This window comes from Vigna unguiculata, chromosome 3 (assembly GCF_037176805.1).
Source record: "Vigna unguiculata cultivar grain cowpea cultivar isolate G323 ecotype 2 chromosome 3, ASM3717680v1, whole genome shotgun sequence".
Classification (NCBI taxonomy): Eukaryota; Viridiplantae; Streptophyta; class Magnoliopsida; order Fabales; family Fabaceae; genus Vigna; species Vigna unguiculata.
The window spans coordinates 62,388,803-62,412,869 of NC_140794.1; the positions used below are offsets into that span (position 1 = coordinate 62,388,803).

Here is a 24,067-nt window from a genome sequence, read left to right on the forward strand (position 1 = left end):
TGATACTCGGTAGATTTCGGTATGAGGATGATAATGAATTTTTTTCTACGGGATGAGTATGTAATAGCGAAACTCGTCTTTGTCCCGTTGCCATCCCTAGACTTCGGTTTCTCTAATGAGTTTTTTGGTGATGTTCTTTGAGCATTAAAAACGCACTACTTTGGTACTTTAAAAATATTTTTAATATATTTTAAAAATTTAAAATAAATGGCCATTCGTATATTTTGAAGACACAGTAAATATACGTGTTTGTGTATAACTACGACACTCCAAGTGTCTAAATTAATCGTTTGATATATTTCAATACAGTGGAAGAAAGAACTTAATAAGGATTTTACACATAGGATATAAGTTAGGTGGTTAAAAACAAATGATCATTTCTCCTCCCAAATACTTAAGGAGCTTAATAGGATTTGTATGTACTAATATATGTCCAAATATTTATTTTATGGAAGTCAATAATGAAATTCAAATGGTTAGTATGTACATAATCCATATAGTTAATATGGACTAAACTAATTAGGTAAAATTTTGTTATAGTATTTATAGGTTTATGAAGTCTTTTATTTTTCTTCTTCTTTATGCCTTTTTTTGCTTAATCCGGTATATATGCTAATTTTTACTAATTTCTGAATTTATATGTTATTTTGAGGTATTTGGTTTTGCATGGAGCAGATCAACAAAACCTTAATTTAGCCAAATTTTATGAGTGTAAAAATATAAGATAAAGATATGCAATTACTGTGTTATAGAGTCTGACCAATTCGCACTATTAATTACTTAGAAATCAACTGAGACATCTCTTACTGTTTTACATAAATAGAAAATGTTTTACATAAAAGCAGGGAAATTTTTCCCTTTCATTTTATGTTGTACATGGAATATAGGTGAAAAATAATTCATTTTCTGAATGAAGGCATTGTCACCTACCTGTGATTCAATGAATTCAATTACTCGATGTTGAAAGACCAATAAAATCGTCCCTGTAAGATACAAAATGATAGCAGAAACACGAAGTGACAGGCTCAAGTTTCAGTTCACACTTTTCCTCTCATTTATGCACAGCATCCATGAATTTAGAGCTGCATTAATGGCAATAGTTTCAGTTCACTCTTCCCCTTTCATTTTATCATTAACGCTGTTACAGAGGAAGAAGAGAAAAAGAATGCTACAAAGAAAACAAATGCAAAATAAAATGATGATTTTGAAAATTTGGAAGTTGCGAGATGAAATTGTGAAGGTGCAGAAAGTAAAAACCTATGAATGCATGTAATTTTGAAGCAATTTCCTTTACCTTGTGTTGAGATTTTCCAATCGTTGGTATCGAGGCCTGCAGCCCAAAAGAAATATCCACCAAGATAAAGAGATTGAGCAAACCCAACCTTAGCCGCAACCGTTACCGGGTCATCGTACCCGACCCAATTACTACCACTGTAAGAATAAACCGACGCCGTTTTCTTGTCATACACCACATTCCCACCCGTTTCGTTATTAAATTCCAACACCTGAAACAACGCCATCGCACCATCAATCCCGGTACCCGCCCCAACAGCCGGAGCTCCGATTCCATGAACACTCGGGTCAAGTAACTGCCATGTCCTCCCATAAAGCGGCAAACCCATCACCACCTTCTTCGGAACAACCCCGCCCCGGATCCAGGACCGTAACCCGTAGGACACACTGGCATTACTTTTCGGGTCAAAGAGCCCAGCAGGAGGCCCAGTGCGGTTACTCCACGGCCCATTAAGATCGTAACTCATGACATTGATCCAATCTAAATTATCGTTAATGGAACGCACCGGGTATCGCAACGACGTCGTGGTGGAAAGAAAGTAATCGACGGAGAAGTACACGGCGGCGGTGAGGAGGAGCGGTTTCCGGGCAGTGGCGGAGGCCTCGGAGGCGATGGCGGCGCGCCACTCTTTGAAGAGCTGGCCGAGGTCCTTCATTTCGTTCGCGGTGCGGGGAAACTCCCAATCAAGGTCAACCCCGTGGAAGCCGAATGCGCGCGCAACGGCGATGGTGGAGTTGATGAAGGCGGCGCGCGCGGCGGCGTTGGATGCAATGGCGGCAAAGAGGTCGGGGTTGGAGTTGGCGCCGCCGATGGATATGAGAGTGGCGACGGAGGGGCGGAGAGCGGCGGTGAAGGTGGCGAGGGTTGCGGCGGTGGAGTCTGGAACGTCGAGTTGGTAAGTGGCGTTGTTGGGTGCAAGGAAAGCATAGTAAACGTGAGTGAAGAGTGATGTGTTTATGGCTGAAGGAGGGAAAAGCGGTTGTTGAAGCCAGTATATAGCTTTGATGTCAGAAGTGGAACTCGTAACGGTTATGACAAAGAAAATTGATAAAAACAGAAATCGTAACATGTTGGGAAATGCCATGAAGAAACTTTGGTTATTGAAATTTTTGAAGAATAGAGACTATGCAATTTGGTTATTGATTCCTTAGGTTTTATGCATATTTATAATTGGTAATGCAAGTTGGTCTGAGAAAGTGTGAGGATCTTAAAGAAAAGATTGTGAGCATAGCCGTCCATGGTTGGAGAGAATGTTAATGGATTCTCTTGCCGTCGAAACAAGTATAACAACGTGTTTCTGCACTCCAATGGTTCAATGTCAACTCAATTTTATTTTCTAACTCACATGATTAAAACTCAGCAATGTCATAAACCTTTGTCAACACTTACTCAAAATAATGTATGGCAAAAAGTTCTAATAAAGTATGTAATAATGCTCATTCCCATACAAATTGTTTCAATTGCCCAGCGACCTTTGTAACCGCAGAGAAGGTGAATATAAATATTTTAGAATTGTTATATTTGACTTTTAGGGAGCCCTAAATAAAATTAATCATACAATACATGATATGGTACATACATGTAACCTAGAGTATAAAATTAAAAGATTTTCCTTGAAGAAAAAAAACATTTCTTCCTTAGCTGGCTTACATGTGAAATAAGGTAAACCACTTGTACAAAATATCTATTTTTAATTTATGAAAAATTTAAATAAATAAGGCACTATATGAGAAATATCAAAACAAAGGGTAACTACAAATCTTCACCACATAATAATAGGTTCAAAATTTATATATTTTATTATTGACGATACAACAAAAATAAATATATATTTTAATATAATTATAACTCCAAAAAATTGTATATATCTAATATATAGACGATTCTTTTTCTTTTAAATTATTTGAATCCATCAATAATTAAATCAAAACTAAAATTTAAAATTATTTCTTTTTTAATATAAATAATCATATTGTCTGCATGAAATTATCTCCCATTTCATTTTGAAATCATATTTTGATAAATTATTACAAAAATATAATTCAGATTAAGTAAAATGTATTTCTTATTATTGTAAAAAAATTGACGTAATTCAAATATGATCGATGTACTCTTCAAATTTAAATAACTAAGAACACCAACGTTAAACAATAAAATTGAACTTTAAATCTAGTTTTCTCTTGAATAGAATATTAGTAACTTAATAACAAGCAAAAAAGTAAGTAAAAAAATCATTATAAATATTTTCATATTTGGTTATATTTTAAATTTAATAGTTATTTGAGTTTTGTTATTGAAAAAATAATTTTTTATTAACAATTTTATAACAATAAAAATATCTTATTATATTGTAATAAGCATTGTATATTAAAATAATAAAACTATTATTACATATTATGTATTAAAAAAATATTTAATTATATATTATATATAAAAGAAAAATAAAAGTATATAATGAATATTGTGAAAACAATTAGGGGCAAAGGTCCCCTTGGACCATAACTAAGGTCCGCCACTGTGGGCTGGATTTAAAAATTAAAATTTTTGTTTATTATAAACGAAAACGAGTTGAGCTCACTTAACCCACAAGTTATATGGGTTCAAGCAATTTTGAACTCAGTTAACCCGAAATCAACTTATTTTTTATCTTTGAACTAGACAAAGAATCTTTGATTTCATTATATTTATTTCTATTTTATGATATCTATTACATCCTAGAAATTTTAATATCCGACAAATGTCATAGTTGTTTCATCCTACAAATAATATTTGAAAATGATTGATTTTTTATTTTTATTTTTATATGGATTAGTGAGTCAACCCACTTAATTCACCAATCTATGGTTGGTTGAATCGGGTAGTAAAATTTCTGGGTTAAAGTGAGTTGAGTTGGTCTCACTCACTTTTAACCCAACTGGTGGTGAGCCAACCCTTCTGAATCAGGTTGATTCACTTTGAGACCCACTAGACGATATTATGTGACACCTGTATGCATACATACATGCATGCATTGATTAATCATAAAGACCTACACGTAACCTTCCACTACTAGAAATTTTCATATTACATGGGATTTTTCTTGCAAATTTGTTAAAAAATTTTGCAAGAAAAGACTTTTTTCTACCATTTTTTCTAAGAATTTTATTTGACAGGTAATTCTTTTGTGGATAATAATTTCTTACAAAATTATAAAATTTGCAAGTATTTCCTACAAAATTTGTTGCGAAAAGTGTTTTACACAAAATATTTTGCAAGAAAATTGGTAGCAATTTCTTGCAAATTTTTTTTCTCAACAAAATTTGTAAGTATTTCCTATGAAAAAATTTTCAAAACAAAATTGACAAGAAATATGAGTTTTTTTAGCAGTGTTCATTCTCCATTATAAATGGAGATACTACATAGGAGCGTTGATTAATCTTTGTTGGACCCAAAAACCAACACAATTACTTTTTGTTTCTTTTGTACATTCTTTTATTATTATTTTTTGGGAAAAACAAACATTTTGAAAAACCACATCTTTTTTAGAATTTAATTAAAGGGATTGTCTTAGGACGAACGTTGTGAGGATGTTAATACCTTCCCCACATGTAACCAACTCCCTACCTAAACTATGGTTTTTTGCAGACCTTGTCTTATCTTGTTGATTTTTCCGTAGTGTTCTAGAATAAACTATGGCGGTGACTCCAAACTCAATTTTTCAAATTTTATTTTTGATTATTCACCGTGTCGCGATTTTGGTTGCGACAATATCTTTTATCTGTTATATGTTGTCTTTTATCTTTTATCTCTTATGTCTTATCTCTCTTATATCTTGTTAGTTACCATTTATCACTTATCACATATAACTTATCATTTATCACTTATAACTTATCTCTCTTCTCTCGTGTTAGTTACCATTTATCACTTATCACATATAAATTATCATTTATCACTTATCACTTATCACTTACTACTTATCACATATCAATTATCACTTATTACTTATCACTTATCACCTATAACTTATCACTCATCGTTTATCACTTATCGCTTATCGTTTATCACTTATCGTTTATTGTTTATCGCTTATCGCTTATCGCTTATTGCTTATCACTTATCCCTTATCACTTATAACTTATAACTTATAACTTATCACTTATCACTTACCGCTTATCACTTATCGTTTATCACTTACCACTTATCATTTGTCACTTATCACTCAACACTTAGCACTTATCACTTATCACATAACACTTATCACATATCCTTTATCCCATAGCACTTATTGCTTATCGTTTATCACTTATCACTCGTCACTTGCTTCTTATCTGTTATCTCTTACACTTATCACTTAACCTTGTCGGGTCCCTTAAAACCAAAAAAATATTTTTGTTCTTTCTTATCTCTTATCTTTTATCTCGTATGTTTTATCTCTTATCTCTTATATCGTATATCTTATCTCTTACATCTTATATGTCATCTCTTGTCTCTTATCTCTTATCTTTTATCTCTTATTTATTGTTTCTTATCTCTTATCTATTATTTCTTATCTCTTAATCTTTTATATCTTTTATCTCTTGTTTCGTATCTCTTATCTCTTATCTCATATCTATCAACACCCAATTTCGTCTAGGTGAATAAAAAGAAATAAAAAATAAAGAATGTTTTTTAGTTAATGATGAATAACAAATCGTGAAATAAAATTTTCTTCAAAGATTTTCAAATTTTAATTTTAGTAGAAAAAAGACAAAAATGAGAGAGACGAAAAAAGAAAAAAAAAAGGAAAAAAAATATATCTTATCTTCTTACCTCTTATATCTCATTTTTGATATTTTATGTTTTATGTTTTATCTCATATTTGTCAACACCAACATCCAATTTTGTCTAGGTGAATAATAAAGAAATAAAAATTAAAAAAATGTTTTTTAGTTAATGCTAAATAAAAAACAATGAAAAAAATTTTTCTTCAAAGATTTTCAATTTTTAATTCTAGCACAAAAAAGACAAAAAGAGAGAAGAAAAAAAAATGAAAAAAAAAGGAAGAGCTCAATTTGTTTTTAATTATCACACCCCTTCTTATGAGTCTAACAACCCAAGATATTTTCACTCTTATTTTTTTATTTTCAACCTTTTGTTCATGAAATAGTGATATGATTCTAATACTTAGAAGCAACATCTCTTATAATGATTAGAATCAATATTACTGATGATGATAATTATTGTGTCTTGATTTGCTATGATTTGATTCTCGTAATATGTTGCTATCATGACCAATTCATTCTTTCTATTGTTCATTATAAATAAGAATAAGATTACATTATTACAATGCAATGTATGAATATAAATACTCAGCATATCATATGAGAAGGGATAAAAAGAATAATTCCTACACACATACGTAATTCTTCTACATTCCCACTCACACATATACATGTCATTTTTATCTCTCTTCTGAAAAAATAAAACCATGTTGAAGGAGGTAGTAGAAAAGAAAAAAAGAGAGGAGAAAAGATAGTTGTAATGTAAAGAAAAAGAGGAATTCAAGAGTTTTCAAGGTACTCCTATTTTTGTTTTTCTTTTGATTTGTGAATTCTCAATTTTTATTATATTTTTTTTAATAGTTTACATGTGTTTTTTTTCACATAAATTTGGCATTTACTGTTAAGGACATTATTTTCTAATATTTACAAATATTTTGCTCTAAAAATCATAAAAAAAATATTTTTTCTTATTTCTTTTAGTGTGGGTCTAAACGTCACGTAACGTCCATTATCATGTTTTTCTTTTATATATATATATATATATATATATATATAATATAAAATAATTTTTTTGTTTATTTTTTGTGTTTTTCCGACTATTCGTTTCACATTACACCTATTTCCAAATAATTTAAAATATTAAAAAAACATAAAAAGGTTTTCAATATAATAAAAAAATAAAAATCAAATATTTTCTCAAATATGTTTTTCATAAAGAACTACAAGTAACATTCATTCTCCATTATAAATGGAGATACTACGTAGTAAGGAAGATTAATTTTTATCGGGTTCAAAAAATAAAAAAATTCTTTTTGTTGTTTTTTATACTCTTTTATCACTTATCTTTTATCTTTTGTCCTCTTTTGCGTCTTGTATATTCTCTCATGTTAATTACCATTTCTCACTTATCTCATACCAATTTTCAGTTATCACAAGTTATGAATCTGACTAACAAGTACATATGAACAGTGCCATTTTTTTTTTTTTTAATTTGACACTTTAATGAAGTGTCTGAGCAGAGGGAATTACACCTATTCTGTTCTTAGTTTATAAACACTAAACTTTATAAGTAATTCTAAATCTTCTTTCCCTGTGTCAAAATAAGAAAGTTAATGGAATTTGATTCTACATACACGTGACCACGAGCTCCATGGAAGACAAGTGCCAAGTTCTTTTATGAAAAATATATTAATGGAAATCGTTTTCTAGAGGATATGAACTACTGGTATGAGTTAATTATGTTTTAAAATATAATTTATAATGAAAAACATTGTTTTTAAATACCACTGCTTGTATTATTACTTCCTAATAGTGACCTTTGTTCAACACTTCCTAATACTCAAATTTGTTCACTAGGGGCAATCCATTACCAGAGAAATGGGATGATGATTTTCCAATTATAAAACCACTAACACTTTGATTGTTAGTGAAGGAGCTATATTTTGCTTTTGGGTTCATATATCTCACTAAAATCATTTACAAGTCGTATATAGGTAATTCTAAAAAATGTCATCACTATAAATTTTTGACTTTAGAATTAGTGATGAAACCTGGTTGGGTTATAAACCATAGATAAGTTCCATGCTTTGAGGAACAAAGTCGAATAAACATGACTTGTTTCGTAAGTAGTAGAATGTCCTGCTCCATCATCTTGGTGCCAGTTGAGAAATTGTAACATCATTGATTGAATAAAAGTTGATTCCGCTGTGAGATCTTTCTTCCTCATCTCCACGTTTCTGAACTGAAAAAGCAGGAACTTTGGGAGTACCAATAACTGCACTTTCATTCTTCAACAGTGAATCAACTTCCAACATGGAAGGTCTATCCACAGAGTTTTCCTGAACACACAGTAGAGCTACCTGCATGCATCTCATGATTTTACAAGGAGATGATGTATCATCCAATGAAGGGTCAACAAACTCTACACCTCTTCCTTCCCTCCACAGTTCATATGCCTGAATTAATAGTTATTTCAACCTCAACCAAACCATAAAGTAAATAGAACAGTCAGAAAAAAAAAATGAGATAACTTACATATTCCAAAAGGGTTATATTTTCATGCATGCCATAATAACATGAAGTCCTCTTTCCACTTATGATTTGTAAGAGAAGAACTCCAAAACTGTAAACATCGTACTTCGTTGAGTATATGCCTTTTCTCACGTACTCAGGAGGTACGTATCCACTGCAAAGACAACATGAAGTGATTAGAGAGATAAAAGGAACAACCATAACACATGACCATTGCTAATTCACTTACTATGTTCCAACTATCCTTTCTGTGTTTGCTTCGAGGTCATATTTTCTGAAAATTCTAGCCATGCCAAAATCCGATATCTTCGGATTCATATTGTCATCTAGTAAAACGTTACTAGCTTTAAGATCTCGGTGAATTATAGTAAAATTTGAGTACTCTTGGAGATAAAGAAGGCCTTGAGTAACGCCTTCAATGATATTGACACGTTTATTCCAGTCTAAGAGAATTGATTTCGTTGGATCTGCATCAAGTTCAACCCTGAATTATTAGTCACATAAATGTGTAGCTGAACAAAACAGGACATTCCGGAATTATTGCTAATTTGAAGTTTAATTGAACTTAGCAATAGTAGGTTAAGAAGAAGCTTAGAAGAAATGTAACAACTTAAATGAGGGACAAGTGATGTAGCAACTGACCAAAGAGGAAATTATCTAAGCTTTTGTTTTGCAGGTATTCATAGATCAGAATCTTCTCGTTCTTTTTTGTGCAGTATCCCAGAAGTCTAACTAAATTCACATGTTGTAGTCTTGCTGTAAGTGTGATTTCGTTCTTGAATTCTTCAGGGCCTTGATTTGAGGTTTCTGAGAGTCTTTTCACAGCTATTTGCTGACCCTTCCGTAATTTTCCCTGACAGAATCAAGTCGTAATTTTATGTGAACGAAAAACACTGTTATCTATCCCTAAATTTACTGTATCAGATTTGTCATTACAGCTAAAAGTAGTGTTGCCTAACCAGAGACCGAATTGTATGAATAAATTAATACCTACAAAAAGCATGTAAAGAATACATCATCACTATCTTACCACAGAAATAATGGCGCTAGCTTTCAGTTCAGATATTTTAATTGCACGAAGCATATTTCATTAACAGATTAGTTTCCAAATCATACCTTGTACACTGTGCCAAATCCACCCTCTCCAAGCCTATTGTCTTTTGAGAAGTTACTTGTTGCCGCTTTAATAGTGAGATAACTGAATACTGTCAAATCAGAACCGTTTGCATCGATATCCTTTTCTGCTTCTGGTAAATATCTCAGTTTATACAATAGATTGGTAACACTGGCTACAGCCCCTGCCAAAAAGGTAGGACATAAATTATAGGAAAGATGTATATGTTCCAGTCTCTATATAGATAACTAAATTTTTTCCTCCTCATTACATCCTTACCTCTGTTGTAGTAGCAAAATACTATTCCCAACAGGAGGACCAAAGTTAGAACAGCAAGCAGAACAATTATCAGCACTCTCCTCTTGTGATGATCTTCAATTTCTTCATCTACAACTTGAGCTGAAGGATTATTTTGTAAAGTGATGCATATGATGCATAACAATATACTTACATAAACATAGTCCACATCAACCAATTGTGCTGTAACTCACCTGCACCTATTGAAAGTTCCCAATTTTCGTCATTGCCTACTTGGAACACGTTGTAACCAAGTAACCCATTTTCCCTTGCATAAAAAACTTTGGCCCTGATGACCTCCACATCATCAAAATTAACCCAAGTGGTGGACGCAACAGTGAACTGGTTCACCACAAAACTTGCATTGTAGCGTGAAACAACTCCATTTCCAAAGCTTTTGATGTAACTCTTTATGAACTTGTAACCCATGGAACCATCCATTGTAATGGCAGGTCCCGAAGCTGGTGTTCCCACGCCACCGTTTGCTGCAGGAGTCACAAGTTTCCACGCATATCCATGATAAGGCAACCCAATTAACAGCTTCTTAGAAGAAAACCCCCTCCTCCTCCACTCTCTGATGCCGGAATCAGTGTTATCCCAATCAGATGAACCATACAAAGCCGCATGAAAAGCCGTGGCATTGGCCATCTTAGGGAGATAGTAATCATAAGCCACAAAGTGCACCCAATCCAAATTCTCCTGCATCGAATCAAAGGGGTAACTCAAGGAATCCGAAGCTTTAAGGTAGTAACCTGCCATCACCAACAACAGCTCTGGCTTGGTAGAGTTTCTTGCCTCAGAAGTTATTGCAGCACGCCATTCCTTCAAAAGGGTTCCGAAATTGGCAACCTCGGAACTTGGCCTCGCCCCAGTAAGGTCTATGCCATGAAAGCCATAGAACCTCGCTGTTCTGATGGAAGAATCAATGAAAAGCTTCCTGTGAGAAGATTCATTTAGCATTGAGGTGAACACCGAAGAGTCCTCCCTGCCACCCCAGATGGATAAAAGCGTTGAAACAGATGGGTTTTGCAGCTTCACCGTTTTGGTGAAGGTGGAGAACTTCTGCTCCTCCGAAGAGTTGATGAAGATGTTGTAATTGGTGGGGTTTATGAAGGCAAAAGCACATAAAAGGTGAGTGAAAAGCGTGGCTTTGATGTCCGAAGCAGAAATTTCATTGCCGGAATAGTAATACCCGGCTTTCACCCAGGAAGGGTTATCTGCAAAGGAATGAGATTTGAAAGAGAATAAGGTGAGAAAGAAAGTGCAGAAAACGATGAGATTAGAAGGCATCTTAATGATGGTGAGAATTGAGAAGTGTTGAAGAAAATATTGATTTATTAGGTTGCCATGTGCTGACACTAGCACCGCTCTCTTTTCTTCATTTTTTGTTGGAAATTAGGAATAAATACTGATCTCACCATCATCATCATCACCATTTCCAACAACAGTACTGTTAATAACCAACTTTTTCACATTGGAGAAAACCAGAGGACTCCATTGTTGCGTAAAAAGAACAAAAATTGATGGTTCTAGAATGCACTATAATCAGTTACAATACAAGTGCAGAGTCAATGCGTGTGGAAGAGGTGCAGCTACTTATTTTGTAACCCTTTAAATTCAAAGAAGACCAGAAAACAATCTCATTCTCTCTTATTCTTTTTATTTTTTCTCTGCTTCCACCACTGTTCACAAAATTCTTCCTTGAATCCATCTCCATCACATCAATGTGGGTATCTAATCACTACTACACTGTGTTTCCTAGTTTTATCCACCGAGAAAAATTTAGTACATACAAATTAGATAATTTTTTTCATAAATATTTGATAAGGTAGTTTTTTAATAATTTTTAATACATCCAGATATCAATATTATGTTATATCCAAATCTGGTTTATAGTTATTGTTCTTTTGCTGTTATATTTTAAAATTATTCATCATCGTTTTAATTATTCGATTATTTTTATTAAATTGTGTTTTTTACTGCTAAATCATAACTATTTTACATTATGGAAAACAAGTTTTTTACGCTAATAAGATTTTAACTTTAATATATATACAATTTTTAAGTCATATAAAATTAAAATAATTTATAATGAAAAATTTAAATTATTTAATATGAAGATTCGAGTTCTGATTTATATTTTCTAACCTTAAACTAGTGATTAATTAGCTCAACTAAATATTTTAATTTATTTTTTAAAGTTCTTACTAAATTTCATTAATTTTATCAATGCATACTTCAAAACCTATTTTGTTTTACCATCATGTTCATACGGATAATTTTATAATTTTTAAAATATTAAAATATATTAAATTTGAATTAATCTTATTTAAATTATTTTATTTTAAAATATTTTATTTAAATACAATTTTTTTTTTATAAATTATAACCAACTATTATAAATTTTAAATGATTTTAAATGATTTAAAAACATTAATATTGATTATATTTTTAATTAATAAATATTAATATTTTTTTCGGTAAAAGTTTGTAATTTTTTATTAGGCTGTGTTCGTTTAAACATATTGTTAGAATTTGTTGATTTGGAAACGATTTTAGCACAAAAGTAAAGACAGATCTGTGGGATAATTCCCAAACCCCATCTTTTTATTCTTGCAAAGATTTTAAATAATAGATGGTAATTTTACTTTCATAACCCTGTTTGTTAAACATATTATACACACATATATATATATATATATATATATATATATAATTTCATATTATTTTTACCATAAAAAATAATTTAGTAATTTTTATATTCTATATATTATAACTTTTTATTTTATTTACCACATTAATCAAATCACTCACAAACTCTCACAAAATTAATTTTCAAATTTGTTTACTTTAAGCAATTTTTTTGTATAGATAGTACTATAGAAACATATTGGAAGTAAAAGATTTGTGCAGACGGATTTAGAAAAAGTTATCACAATTTCGAGTTCAGATTCTCTACTAGTTTTTTAGGTATTGTTCTCCGCTGAACATTAAAAATATACTGTGTTAGTATTTTAAATATTTTTTTAATATATTTTAAAACATCAAAATTAATGATAATCAGTGTATTATGAAGATACAGTAGAGGAACAACACAAAAAAAAAACCAACAGAAAATCCAAATTCCACAATTTCATCTCACCATACCAGCAAAAATTTGTATGAATATATCATTTTTGACCTTTTTCTCCTCACATTTTAATATTCTATTATATGTAATAAATAATAAATAATGATTATTATATTAATTATTAAATATATATTATTTCTTATATTTATATATATATATACAATAATTTATAATAATAAATAATATAATAATATAAATTTAATAATTATTTTTAATAATATATAATAATTATTAATAATTGTAATATTTATAATTGTAACTATATATAATAATTAAAATATTATTAAAAATATAATTTATAAATTCTTTCAAAAGAACTGACAAATTCATTTATATATATTCACTTGAATCCATGTTCACATTCTTCCTCGAATCCATTCATTCAAAGGAATACGACCTTATGTTATGTCTACTTACACTCATTTACTGGGTAAAGGGAATAAAGAGGCATGATTTGAAAGCGAAACATGCGTTCATTTTCTGATATTTGAGAGCAAGAGAAAAAAGAAGAATAACATGATTATCTTATTTTTCCATCTCTTATCCACTGTGCTAATTTGGATGTGATTGCTAGTATGTAAAAGGCTCTCGTACCCTTATAACTATGATAATAATGTTTTTAAATTCACGCTTACAACAAAAATTAATATATCAAATTTCTAAATTGTTTATCAAAAAAAATATAGAATATCTAAATATACTGTATTTTTAATATTTTTATTAAAATAATTATCTTTTTTTTTTAATTTATTCATTTAAATTTTTTTATATAATAAATTTAACTTATCTAAATATAATTTTAGATTACTTTCAACATAAAAAATAATTTGGTAATATTGTTTTTCTTTTAATTAAATTTAATTTTTAATATATCATATCAATCAAATCACTCACAAACTTTCACAAATTTTACTTTTAAATCTACTCCTTATCCTTTTTACACTAAGATCCTTTAAAAATAACGACACAAATATCTCTTTCAAATCCAGTCAAATTTATTATCACCCTCTCTTACAAATTAATATTTCCAAGTGAACAAGTTAATGCCAACTACTATTTAAAAATAAGTTGAGAGTTGAGGATTTGTGGTTGACTTTTCTTATCAATATTAACCGGAAATTTCTTCAATGGGTTAATGTTGTGAAAGTTGTTCCACTTAACATTAGAAAAAAAACATATTAAAGAATAATACTTGTATCAGAAATGAATAAAGTTATTATAACTATAAAAAAAGAAAATAATTACAATAAACGTATGTAAATAACGTTTAATTCACATCTTCAAAAAAATAATTTCTTTGACGATAACTAAAAAAATGCAAATTATTATCAAATAAGTGATAAGAGTGATATATACTAACAAACTAAGATTATAACAATTTATATATGTTTTCATTCTTTAAACTAATTTAAAATTGAAATTCAAAATTTGTAATATAACTTTATAAAAGAATAAATATAATCTTTTAAATAAAATGACATTCATGTATTGTTTTAACATAATGAGATTCTAAATTGACATTTGTGATGAAACATATCAATTGATGTAAACCAATTAATGTTTACACGATAAAAAAATTTCACATAAGATTAGAAATATTATAATTGTTTATTTGTAAAATTTAAAGAGTAGGTTATATCAAAATTTGGAAAAAAACAAATTCTATTTTTATCTTTAAAAACTAAAAATATATTTAGCTCATTGAAAAATAATCAATCTAATAGCTTCTTTAGTCAAGTGGATTACAACCAACCGAAATTAAACTAAGAAAAATATACAAATAAAAAATACATGTAAATTTGAGAAAATAAAAAATTAAAGTTCAAACTCTTTTTTTAGGTGAAATTTAAAATTGTTTCTTTTTTAACTTAATTATCCTAATCAAATTCTAGGATGTAAATTTCTTTCAAAAACATTTACCTGAACAACATATTTACTATAATGAATTTTAAATTATTTAAAAAATAAATCATCTCATTAACAAAAAAATGTTAATTACTATAATGATAAATTTAGGTGTAATTTTACAAAATAAAAAATTATTGATTCTAAAATAGTTACTATTATAAATAATAAATATAATTGGTCTCTAAAATTTAGTTACCAAGGTTTTAACTACAAAAAAAAATTATTTATAGATTTGTCACTAAAATATTAGATACCAAGGTTTTGATTACTAAAAAAATTGATTTATAAATTGGTAACTAAAATATTAGCTTTCAAGATTTTGACTACCAAAATAATTAATTTATAAATTAGTCTCTAATTAATTATGATCAATTTAACGATCAATTATATTTTTTATTTATAATAATTATTTTAATAGCCAATAATTTTTTATTTTATAAATTGATAACTAAATTGATCATGTGATTAATAAATTTTTTTATCACTAAATTAATTATTATTTAAGAGTTTTATCGTGGTCTTAAAATTTTCTATCTTTTTTATAAACTAAAATATGTATACAATACAAGTGAAAATATAGAAATTTCAATGTATATCCGCTATTTATTCGGTTTACAAAAGTTATAAATATATATTATTATTTTTATTTTATGTAAATTTTTATTACATAAGAATAAGGTAATTAGATATATTATTTATTATATATCTTATATTAAAATTATGCTATAACAAAAGTAATAGTTTTATGGAATTTAACAATATTAGTAATTTATTGAGTATAGAATACGAGGAGTTATATTTTTAGAATTTAGGTGGAATCATTTTCACGTTATGTCATTTTTTCTTTTTTTTTTCACTATGTTTTAATTTTTTTTATATTAATATATTTATTGTAAAATTTATATTATAATTTAAAATATAATTATAAATAAAATTTTAATTTTTATATCATAACTTTAAAATATAATTATGAATAAAATAGAAAAAATTTGTATATACTAAATGAAGATGGTATTATATATTGTTATAGATAATATCTTAAATATCTTCGATATATTGTAAATATCTGAATTTTTTTAAAAGAGATTTTGAAGGTATGAAACAAACAAAACTATATTTAGTAGAAAACTATTCAACCATGTTGAATCGAAAGGTCTAACTTGTGTTTATATACTACTTTTCAAAAAAGAAGTATTATATCACTGTGTAACAGGTTTAGAAAAATTGACTGGTACAAGTAATTAGTTGTTAAAGGAAAAATTGGCTATGTTCAGAAATGGGTAATTATTGTCTTTCGTATAACTTTTAGGAAAATGTCTTAATCCCGTTTGCCATTTTCTTTTGAAGTACAATGATGACAGGTTTAGAAAATGGTTGTGTTTATATATATGTATTATGTATCGATTATAGATAAGATAAATAATATATATATATATATATATATTATTTACTTGTAAATCTTATTTTATAAACTATTTTATAAAATTGAATTTTTTTTAAAGTGTTACTGTTCTTATAAGACAAAAAAATGTTTATTATTTATGAATTTTTTTTCTTAAATAATTTTGTTTTATCTATCAAAAAGTTTTGTAGATAACATTAACATACGTGGTTAATCAAATTTGGAATTGTTATGAGGAGGAGGTTCACTTGTAAAATTTTTTTTACCTTCAAGTCATTACGAGAAAAAGAATGGATACGAGAGTAAAATAAATATTAGATGATCATACTTTTTATGATAGTATGTATTTAATAAATTATTATTTTAATATTTTAGAGATATATAATAAATTATTATATCATAATGTATTAACATCAATAAATGATTTAATTTTGTGTCCAATATGTATATATCTTGACATTTGAATATGTCTCCACTAAAAACAAAATAAATTTATTAAAAAATCATAGTAATATTTTCTGTAAGTATGACGTGAAATTTTTAATATGGGATCAATGCCTTAATGGTAGTGCTAGAATGTTGCTTCTACCATTTATTTAAAAATAAATAAACATAAAATGTAAATCATTCATATAACAGAGTTTAACTATTGTGAAAGCAACATCTTTTTACTAGAAAAGAGTGTGGTTGTTATGAGTTCAGAACACATCTGAATTTTATGTTATGAAGAATGATGCTATCTGCCAACAATTTGAGTGATGGTTCCATCGTCGACTGAAACATTTTGCAACGTTTGACACTCATTCACATCGTCCTTGTCTTCCACTCTTGAAAATGCTGGTTTTTTGGGGATGGCATGAGATTTATCTTGGTTTCTCAACATTGCACAAACTTGTAGCATTGAAGGCCTATCACTTGCATGTTCTTGGACACATAACAAAGCGATTTCCATGCATCTCACTAGTTTACACTCTGAATTTCTATCATCCAATGAATCATCCATCACCTCCATACCCTTTCCTTCTTTCCATAATTCATATGCCTGATGGCACCCATTCGTTTCATAGTCAAACATCATAATATATAAATGCACAATAATATTTTGACAATTTTTCCTTACAAACTGAGGTGACATCTTCTAAGTGATTTTAGAATAGGACAATGTTACTATAATTTTCATTTTTTGACTTTCATCCTTTATTCCTTGAGGTGACTTAGTGTGAGTTATTGATTAATGTACCATTGTCGTTTCTTTTGAAAGAATCAATGATCCTAATTAAGTCACATCAAGGAGGTAAAGTATAAGAATCAAAAAATGGAAGTCATAGGATAATTTTTCTTTGGAATATAAAGAAATGAGAAAATGATAAAATGAAAAGCAACTTAAAAGATGTAACCTCATATTATAAGAGAAAGTTGTTAAATTTAGTTGTTAAAAAATTATTTTCTTGTATAAATATATAAATCTTCAAAATTTGACCAATTAATTAATTGCTACTTACATACTCCAAGAGCTTTAAATCTTCCTTCTCTCCGTAAAAACCATGTGTCTTCTTGCCACTTATAATTTGTAGAAGTAGCACCCCAAAACTATACACATCAGATTTGGTTGAGTACACACCTTCTCTTACGTATTCGGGAGGAACATAACCACTGCATAATTAATGGGAAGAACTTAGTAAAGCTTTGCTGTAAAATATGTAATTATGAAAAGCTCAAATGGAGGAACCAGTTTTATGTGCTCACTATGTTCCCACAATCTTGTTTGTGTTGGCCTCCTGTTCATTTTTTATGAATATTCTTGCCATCCCAAAGTCTGAAATCTTTGGCTTCATCTCTGCGTCTAACAAAACATTGCTAGCTTTTATGTCTCTGTGAATTATGGTGAATCTCGAATATTCTTGAAGATAAAGAAGACCTTGCGTAACTCCCTCGATGATATCAACGCGCTTATTCCAATCCAACAAATGTCGTCTCATAGCATCTGTGAGGAATTTCATGACAGAAGGTTAAAAAAAATCATACCAAGAGGTTCAAATTTGATTCTTAGTTAACAAAAATGTTTAATTGTTGAATCATATTAAGAGTGATAGGAAATGAACTTTAAATCTAACTCAATCTCACAAATCCAACTTATAATTTACACTAGTTTATATACGTTGGAAGTCTCACGTCGACTAGAGATAAAGTCAATTCACAATATATAAGTGAGGTGCAAATCTCACCTTACAAGTTGGTTTTGTGGGATTGAGTTAGGCTTAAAGTCCACTTCTAACATAGTATCAGATCCAAGTTAGAGTCTATCTAACGAGCTTTTGTGGACATTCTGTTTCACCCGATATCGGATCGCTAACGAACTACCAACTAATTTCTAGTCCCACACACGAGATGAATATATCTCAACGGTGCAAACCTCACCTTACAAACCGATTTTGTGAAATTGAGTTAAGCTTAAAATCCACTTCTAACACTATATTATAAAATTATCTCCAGTTAATTTGTGACTTTAAAACAATAATATAAAAGATAAAAAGAGAATCAAACCAAAAAGGTAGAAGTCCAAGCTCTTATTAGGCATGTACTCATACACCAGCATCTGCTCCCCTCGTTCAACGCAGAAACCTAACAACCGAACAAGATTCACATGTTGTAGCTTTGCCGTTAGTGTTACCTCATTTTTGAATTCCTGGAATCCTTGTGTGGAAGCTTTTGATAATTTTTTCACAGCTATTTCTTCATCATCAGGTAGGATGCCCTGAAGGAACAACACACAGACACATTATTAGGATCTTCATCATCTGACAAGACACTCCACAGGAACATTATTTCACCAACCTTGTAAACAGGACCATAACCACCTTGTCCTATCTTATTTTGAGGTGAAAAGTCACATGTAGCCGCTTTAATGTCAGAAAATCTATAGCCATGTAAATCTGGAGTATTCCCATGAAAAGGTTCTGCAGCTTCTTTGTTATTCAAGGTTTTAGTCCAACAACCTTTTGCAGCATTCAGCATTGTCCCTGCATATTAAAGTAATAATATATAGTGATTTAATTCATACTAATTCTAAAATCGCAAATAAATATAGATAGCTGAAAATTTTACCAGTTCTTCTGAATATTCTCTTCTTTTGAAAGTAGAATGAGATACCTAACATGAGAATAACGGTAGCAGTTACGCTCAAAATTATCACTAACAATTTCCATTGCTCCTCTTTGCCGTCTTTAACCTGTTCAGCTGAGAACGTAACAGTTAAGTTATATATATTTCAAACAGTACATATATTACAAGTTATTAGGTCAATTATAGTAATTATATATACTATAATTATATTTCAAACAGTTAATTATTTATTTTTACACTTAAAATCATATTTAAAAGTAATCATTCATGTTATAAATATTTTTTATTTTTATTAAAATAACAATTTTGTAAATATGGTTTTTTTATTCTTTTTTATGAGAGAATTTATAATTAAGTGAAAATATAATTGCTTTTTAGATATTTTTAATATTTATGTTTTAAAACTCGAAGTTTTAATTCTAGTACTTGTTATTTAATATATTACTTTTAAATAAAATTAAAAAAAAAAGACATTAAGTGTCTTGTAATAACTAAAATAAATGTAATTGTTGTTTTATTAAACCTTAAAAAGATATAAATGTGTATTTTAAAATCAGAAAGTGTAAATCGTGATCTTGGAAAAAACAAAGGTAACAGAAGGTATTTTATGCATGGCAGTTCATTTAGGAGAAACCTTTGGAGAAAATTGATTAGTTAATTTTTCAACAATGATATTTTGACAATTTTTTTTATAAATAACATTTTACAAGTGATTTTGAAATATAAAGAAGAGAAATAGAAAAATGAAAAAATAAAGAAATGAAAAATTATTTTTAAAAATGTTATCTTAAATTATAAAAAGAAAGTTTTCAAAATTTAATTGTTAAAAATTTATTTTTCTTAATTTTTATATCCCATCTATCACAAATATACCGTAATTAACACATAATGGAAATCCAAAATCTGTCTACCTAAGGATTAGGCCGAAAGACCGACCTATTAACTCATCAAATTTGAAACACTTCATTTTTCTAATATAATAGTAAAGACGCAATTAATTATGTAAATATTTACTAGATTTAATATTATTAATTAAATAAATAAATTAGTTTTTATATTAAATACACAATTTAAATTATTAGTTAATATATAATTTAGTAACTAAAACTATAATTGTCAAAACGGGTAACTCGGCTCGACTCGACTCGACCCACCACAGAGGTTGATCATACAACTGTCAAAATGGGCCGTCTGGCCCGGCCCAACCCACCACGGGTTAGTCACTTAGTAGCTCAACCCAACCCGACTCACTTATTAACGAGTCAAAAAAATTCGAATCCGGTCCGGCCCACCACGGTTGGTGGGTTAAACGAGTTGGCTCACTAGTCCACTTAATTAAAAAATATATAATTTTTTTCTTAACTCAGAAATTATATTTCGGATTAAAATTTAAATAAACTTGAATACAATCTCAATATAATCCAAAATGATGTTAAACTCCAATACAAACCAAAATAAATAAATAAAAATACAAATTACTATCTAAGATCAAAGCATTATTGTGACTTATCCAATCTTTTATTGAATGCAATACTTTTTTCAACAAACTAATTATACTTTTATTAGTTGAAGTTAGGTTTCCATTTGTCAATCCACCAATGTGTTTGGTTAAAAAAACAGTAAAGTCCAACATAATGTGTGTCACCATGCAGGTTGGTGGGCCAACCCGGGTGAGTCGGGTTCTTGGTAGGCCGGGTCAAAAATTGACCCGTACTGAAATTTGTAAAAAGATTTCAATCTAACCCGACCCAAACCCGTGGTGGGTTGGATTGGCCCACGGGTTCTGACCCACTTTGACGGCTCTAATTGATCAATTAATGAGCCAATCCAACCCGACTCACTTATATATTAACGAGCCAAAAAAATCCAATCTGACCCGGCCCATGGTGGATTAAACAGGTTGGCTCACGAGCTTACTTAATTAAAAAAATACAATTTATTTATTTATTTTTTGAGTCAAAAGTAGATTCTAATTCTAATTAAAATCTAAATAAACTTTAATACAATCCAAATATAAACCAAAATCATAAAAATACAAATTATTTATATGTTAGCTAAAAAAACCTATAATTATATTTCTTGCTTCTCTGAAATTAAGTATAAATGAATTAGTGTCATATTTTTTTATATGGACAATTCATGTGTAGAATATGCTAAAATAAATGATGAGACAAATATATCATTATAGAAATTTTGTGAAATTCAACTCACACTTATAAAATATAAAGATGAATTGAAAGTCTCGTATTATTAAATAGAAATGAAAAGTTATATATATATATATATATATATATATATATATATATATATATATATATATATATATATATATATTAACGAACCCATAAATATTAAAACTTAAAGTATTTTAAAAGTGATATCAAATTTTTATAAAAAATAATTTTTTAACTATTAAATTTTGGCAACTTTCTCTTATAATCTTAGATAACATCTTTTAATTGGTTCACTAGTTTTCCATTTTTTTATTCTAAATATTCCAAAATCATTAAAAGATATCACCTCATATTATAAGAGAAAATTATTAAAATTTAATAATTAAAATAACACTCTTGAATTCCTATATAACAACTCATACATCCACAAGGATTAATCTTTTTATTTAATAAAAACGGGGAAAAAATGTGTCTGACACTCTCCCAAAAATACATTCTTTTGACACTTTTTTAATAATGTAATAACGTGTAATACACTTCTAAACTAAAAATTAATATAAATATAATTAAAATAATATCATTATTGAGCGTCAAATTAATGTAATATTTTAGTGTGAATGTATCACCACCCGTAGAAAAAATCCAAGAGAGCTTTATACCTCTAGTGGCAAAAGAAATAAAATAATAATAATATTAAGAGTGTTGTTTGTGTTGTGTACCTGCTGCGCGAGCGAGTGTGGAATTGTGGTCATCTTGGGAAATTTGCCAAACATAGTAACCAAGCAACCCCATATCTCGGGCATACAACACCTTCCTCTCAACAGCCTCAACATCGTCATAGCCAATCCATGTCGATCCAAACATGCAGTAATTTGTAACATAACTCTCATTGTAATGTACTGCAACCCCATTTTCCCGAACCTTATCTTTAATGTCCCTGTAGCTTATGAACCCTTGGTCGGTATCATCTGCCGGACCAGTTGCAACTGCTCCTATTGTGTTGCTATCATGATTTTGGAGTTTCCATGCACACCCGAAGAAAGCCAAACCCAAAATCAACTTCTTCGCATCTAAACCCTTCCCAATCCAAGCCCTGATATAGTAGTCCGTGTTGATGTGAGTAACATCATGAGGGTCATACAGAGCTGAAGGTGCAGCAGTGAAGTTCTGCGACATGGGTGTACGGTAGGAGTAGGTATTAACATGTACCCAGTTGAGGTTACTTCTGATCGAGTCCACTGGGTAGGACCCTTTATTCAAATCTGGTGAAGCTTGAACTGCAGCAGTTAGGATCAGTTCTGGGAGTGAAGAGTTATTAGCTTGGGCTTCAGATTTTGCCGCAAGCCGCCATTCTTGGAAAAAGTGTCCGAGGTTGTCTGCGTCAGAGGATGTTTGGATGGTGGACCAGGAAAGGTCGAGGCCCTGAAAGGCGTAGAGTCTGGCCATTGTGATGGAAGATTGGATGAAGGGTTTCCTGGAAGAGGCGTTGGAGAGCATGGATCGGATGGCGGCGGTGTTTTGGTCGCCGCCGGTGGAGAGGAGAGTGGTGATGGAAGGGTTTTTGAGTTTGACGGTGTGTGTGAAAGTGGAGAAGGGTTGGTGGTTGGTTGAGGGGAGGGAGATTTGGAAGGTGGAAGTGTTGACTTGTGCGAAGGCGCATATGAGATGAGTGTAGAGCGCAGAGTTTATATCGGATACTGCAGAGTTGCTGCCGCTGTACCAGTAACCGATTTTGAACCATGATTCAGAAGCTTCTTCTGATGAGGATTGGAACATCAGAAAAGTGATGAGGAGAACAACTTTTCTGGGCGACATTGTTTTGTGCAGCTTCTTAGGTTGTTACCTTGGAGAAATTCATAGAAATACATCACATTACATGTAGGCCCAACATGCAGAGAAATTAACGTGTGAACCCAGATGAGTAGGACCCGAGGAGATAACACAGAACAGCCAATTCTATGTATATACCTAACTAACGATATTTTAACACACTTTGACGTAGTCTTCGTGACTTTTTTAAATGCAATTTTTAACAGTCTTTGAGACTTGTTTTAAATACAATTTTTAACAGTCTTTGTGACCTGTTTTAAATACAATTTTTAATTTTTTTTAGTCGCTAACCAAGAACGAATTGTCTAGATGATTACAAATCTAAATTTGAAATGTTTCGAATACATTTGAACAATACAAATGAATTCTAGCTTGGCACTCTTTTTGTTTTAGTGTGCTTTTTTTGTATTTTAGGGTTGGTTTGAATTTAAATTTGTAAATATGGATAACCAAGGTGAAGTGTGAAGAGTGAGTACAACATCAAAATTGAAGTCCTTCTGATACAAGTTGGTTTTCTTTTTTTT

The 24,067-nt window shown here is 29.7% G+C and overlaps 3 protein-coding genes across 6 annotated transcripts; all 3 read right to left on the bottom strand.

Annotated features, from left to right (window-relative positions):
* Window positions 1–776: 776 nt before the first annotated feature.
* LOC114179195 (nod factor hydrolase protein 1-like) lies at window positions 777–2,563 on the bottom strand. The gene is made up of 2 exons (XM_028065439.2): window positions 1,295–2,563; window positions 777–1,082 (listed from the first exon to the last, which is right to left on the bottom strand). Exons 1-2 carry the CDS (start codon window positions 2,376–2,378, stop codon window positions 1,033–1,035), a joined length of 1,134 nt encoding a protein of 377 aa, XP_027921240.2. The 5' UTR covers window positions 2,379–2,563; the 3' UTR covers window positions 777–1,032.
* A 5,337-nt stretch (window positions 2,564–7,900) lies between these two features.
* Window positions 7,901–11,599, bottom strand: LOC114175227 (cysteine-rich receptor-like protein kinase 19). 4 transcript variants are annotated; one of them, XM_085670685.1, is made up of 8 exons: window positions 11,395–11,599; window positions 10,171–11,193; window positions 9,959–10,078; window positions 9,682–9,863; window positions 9,208–9,418; window positions 8,795–9,032; window positions 8,569–8,719; window positions 7,901–8,489 (listed from the first exon to the last, which is right to left on the bottom strand). In XM_085670685.1, exons 2-8 carry the CDS (start codon window positions 10,934–10,936, stop codon window positions 8,181–8,183), a joined length of 1,977 nt encoding a protein of 658 aa, XP_085526811.1. In that variant the 5' UTR covers window positions 10,937–11,193; window positions 11,395–11,599; the 3' UTR covers window positions 7,901–8,180. The 4 variants fall into 4 exon arrangements, with proteins under 4 accessions (XP_085526811.1, XP_027915795.2, XP_027915794.2 ...); XM_028059994.2 differs by lacking the exon at window positions 11,395–11,599 and having other exon boundaries at window positions 7,901–8,393; window positions 10,171–11,383; XM_028059993.2 differs by lacking the exon at window positions 11,395–11,599 and having other exon boundaries at window positions 9,959–10,066; window positions 10,171–11,380.
* A 5,446-nt stretch (window positions 11,600–17,045) lies between these two features.
* Window positions 17,046–24,024, bottom strand: LOC114175226 (putative cysteine-rich receptor-like protein kinase 20). The gene is made up of 7 exons (XM_028059991.2): window positions 22,433–24,024; window positions 19,522–19,653; window positions 19,252–19,436; window positions 18,961–19,171; window positions 18,163–18,400; window positions 17,919–18,069; window positions 17,046–17,458 (listed from the first exon to the last, which is right to left on the bottom strand). Exons 1-7 carry the CDS (start codon window positions 23,526–23,528, stop codon window positions 17,153–17,155), a joined length of 2,319 nt encoding a protein of 772 aa, XP_027915792.1. The 5' UTR covers window positions 23,529–24,024; the 3' UTR covers window positions 17,046–17,152.
* Between the last annotated feature and the right edge of the window lie 43 nt (window positions 24,025–24,067).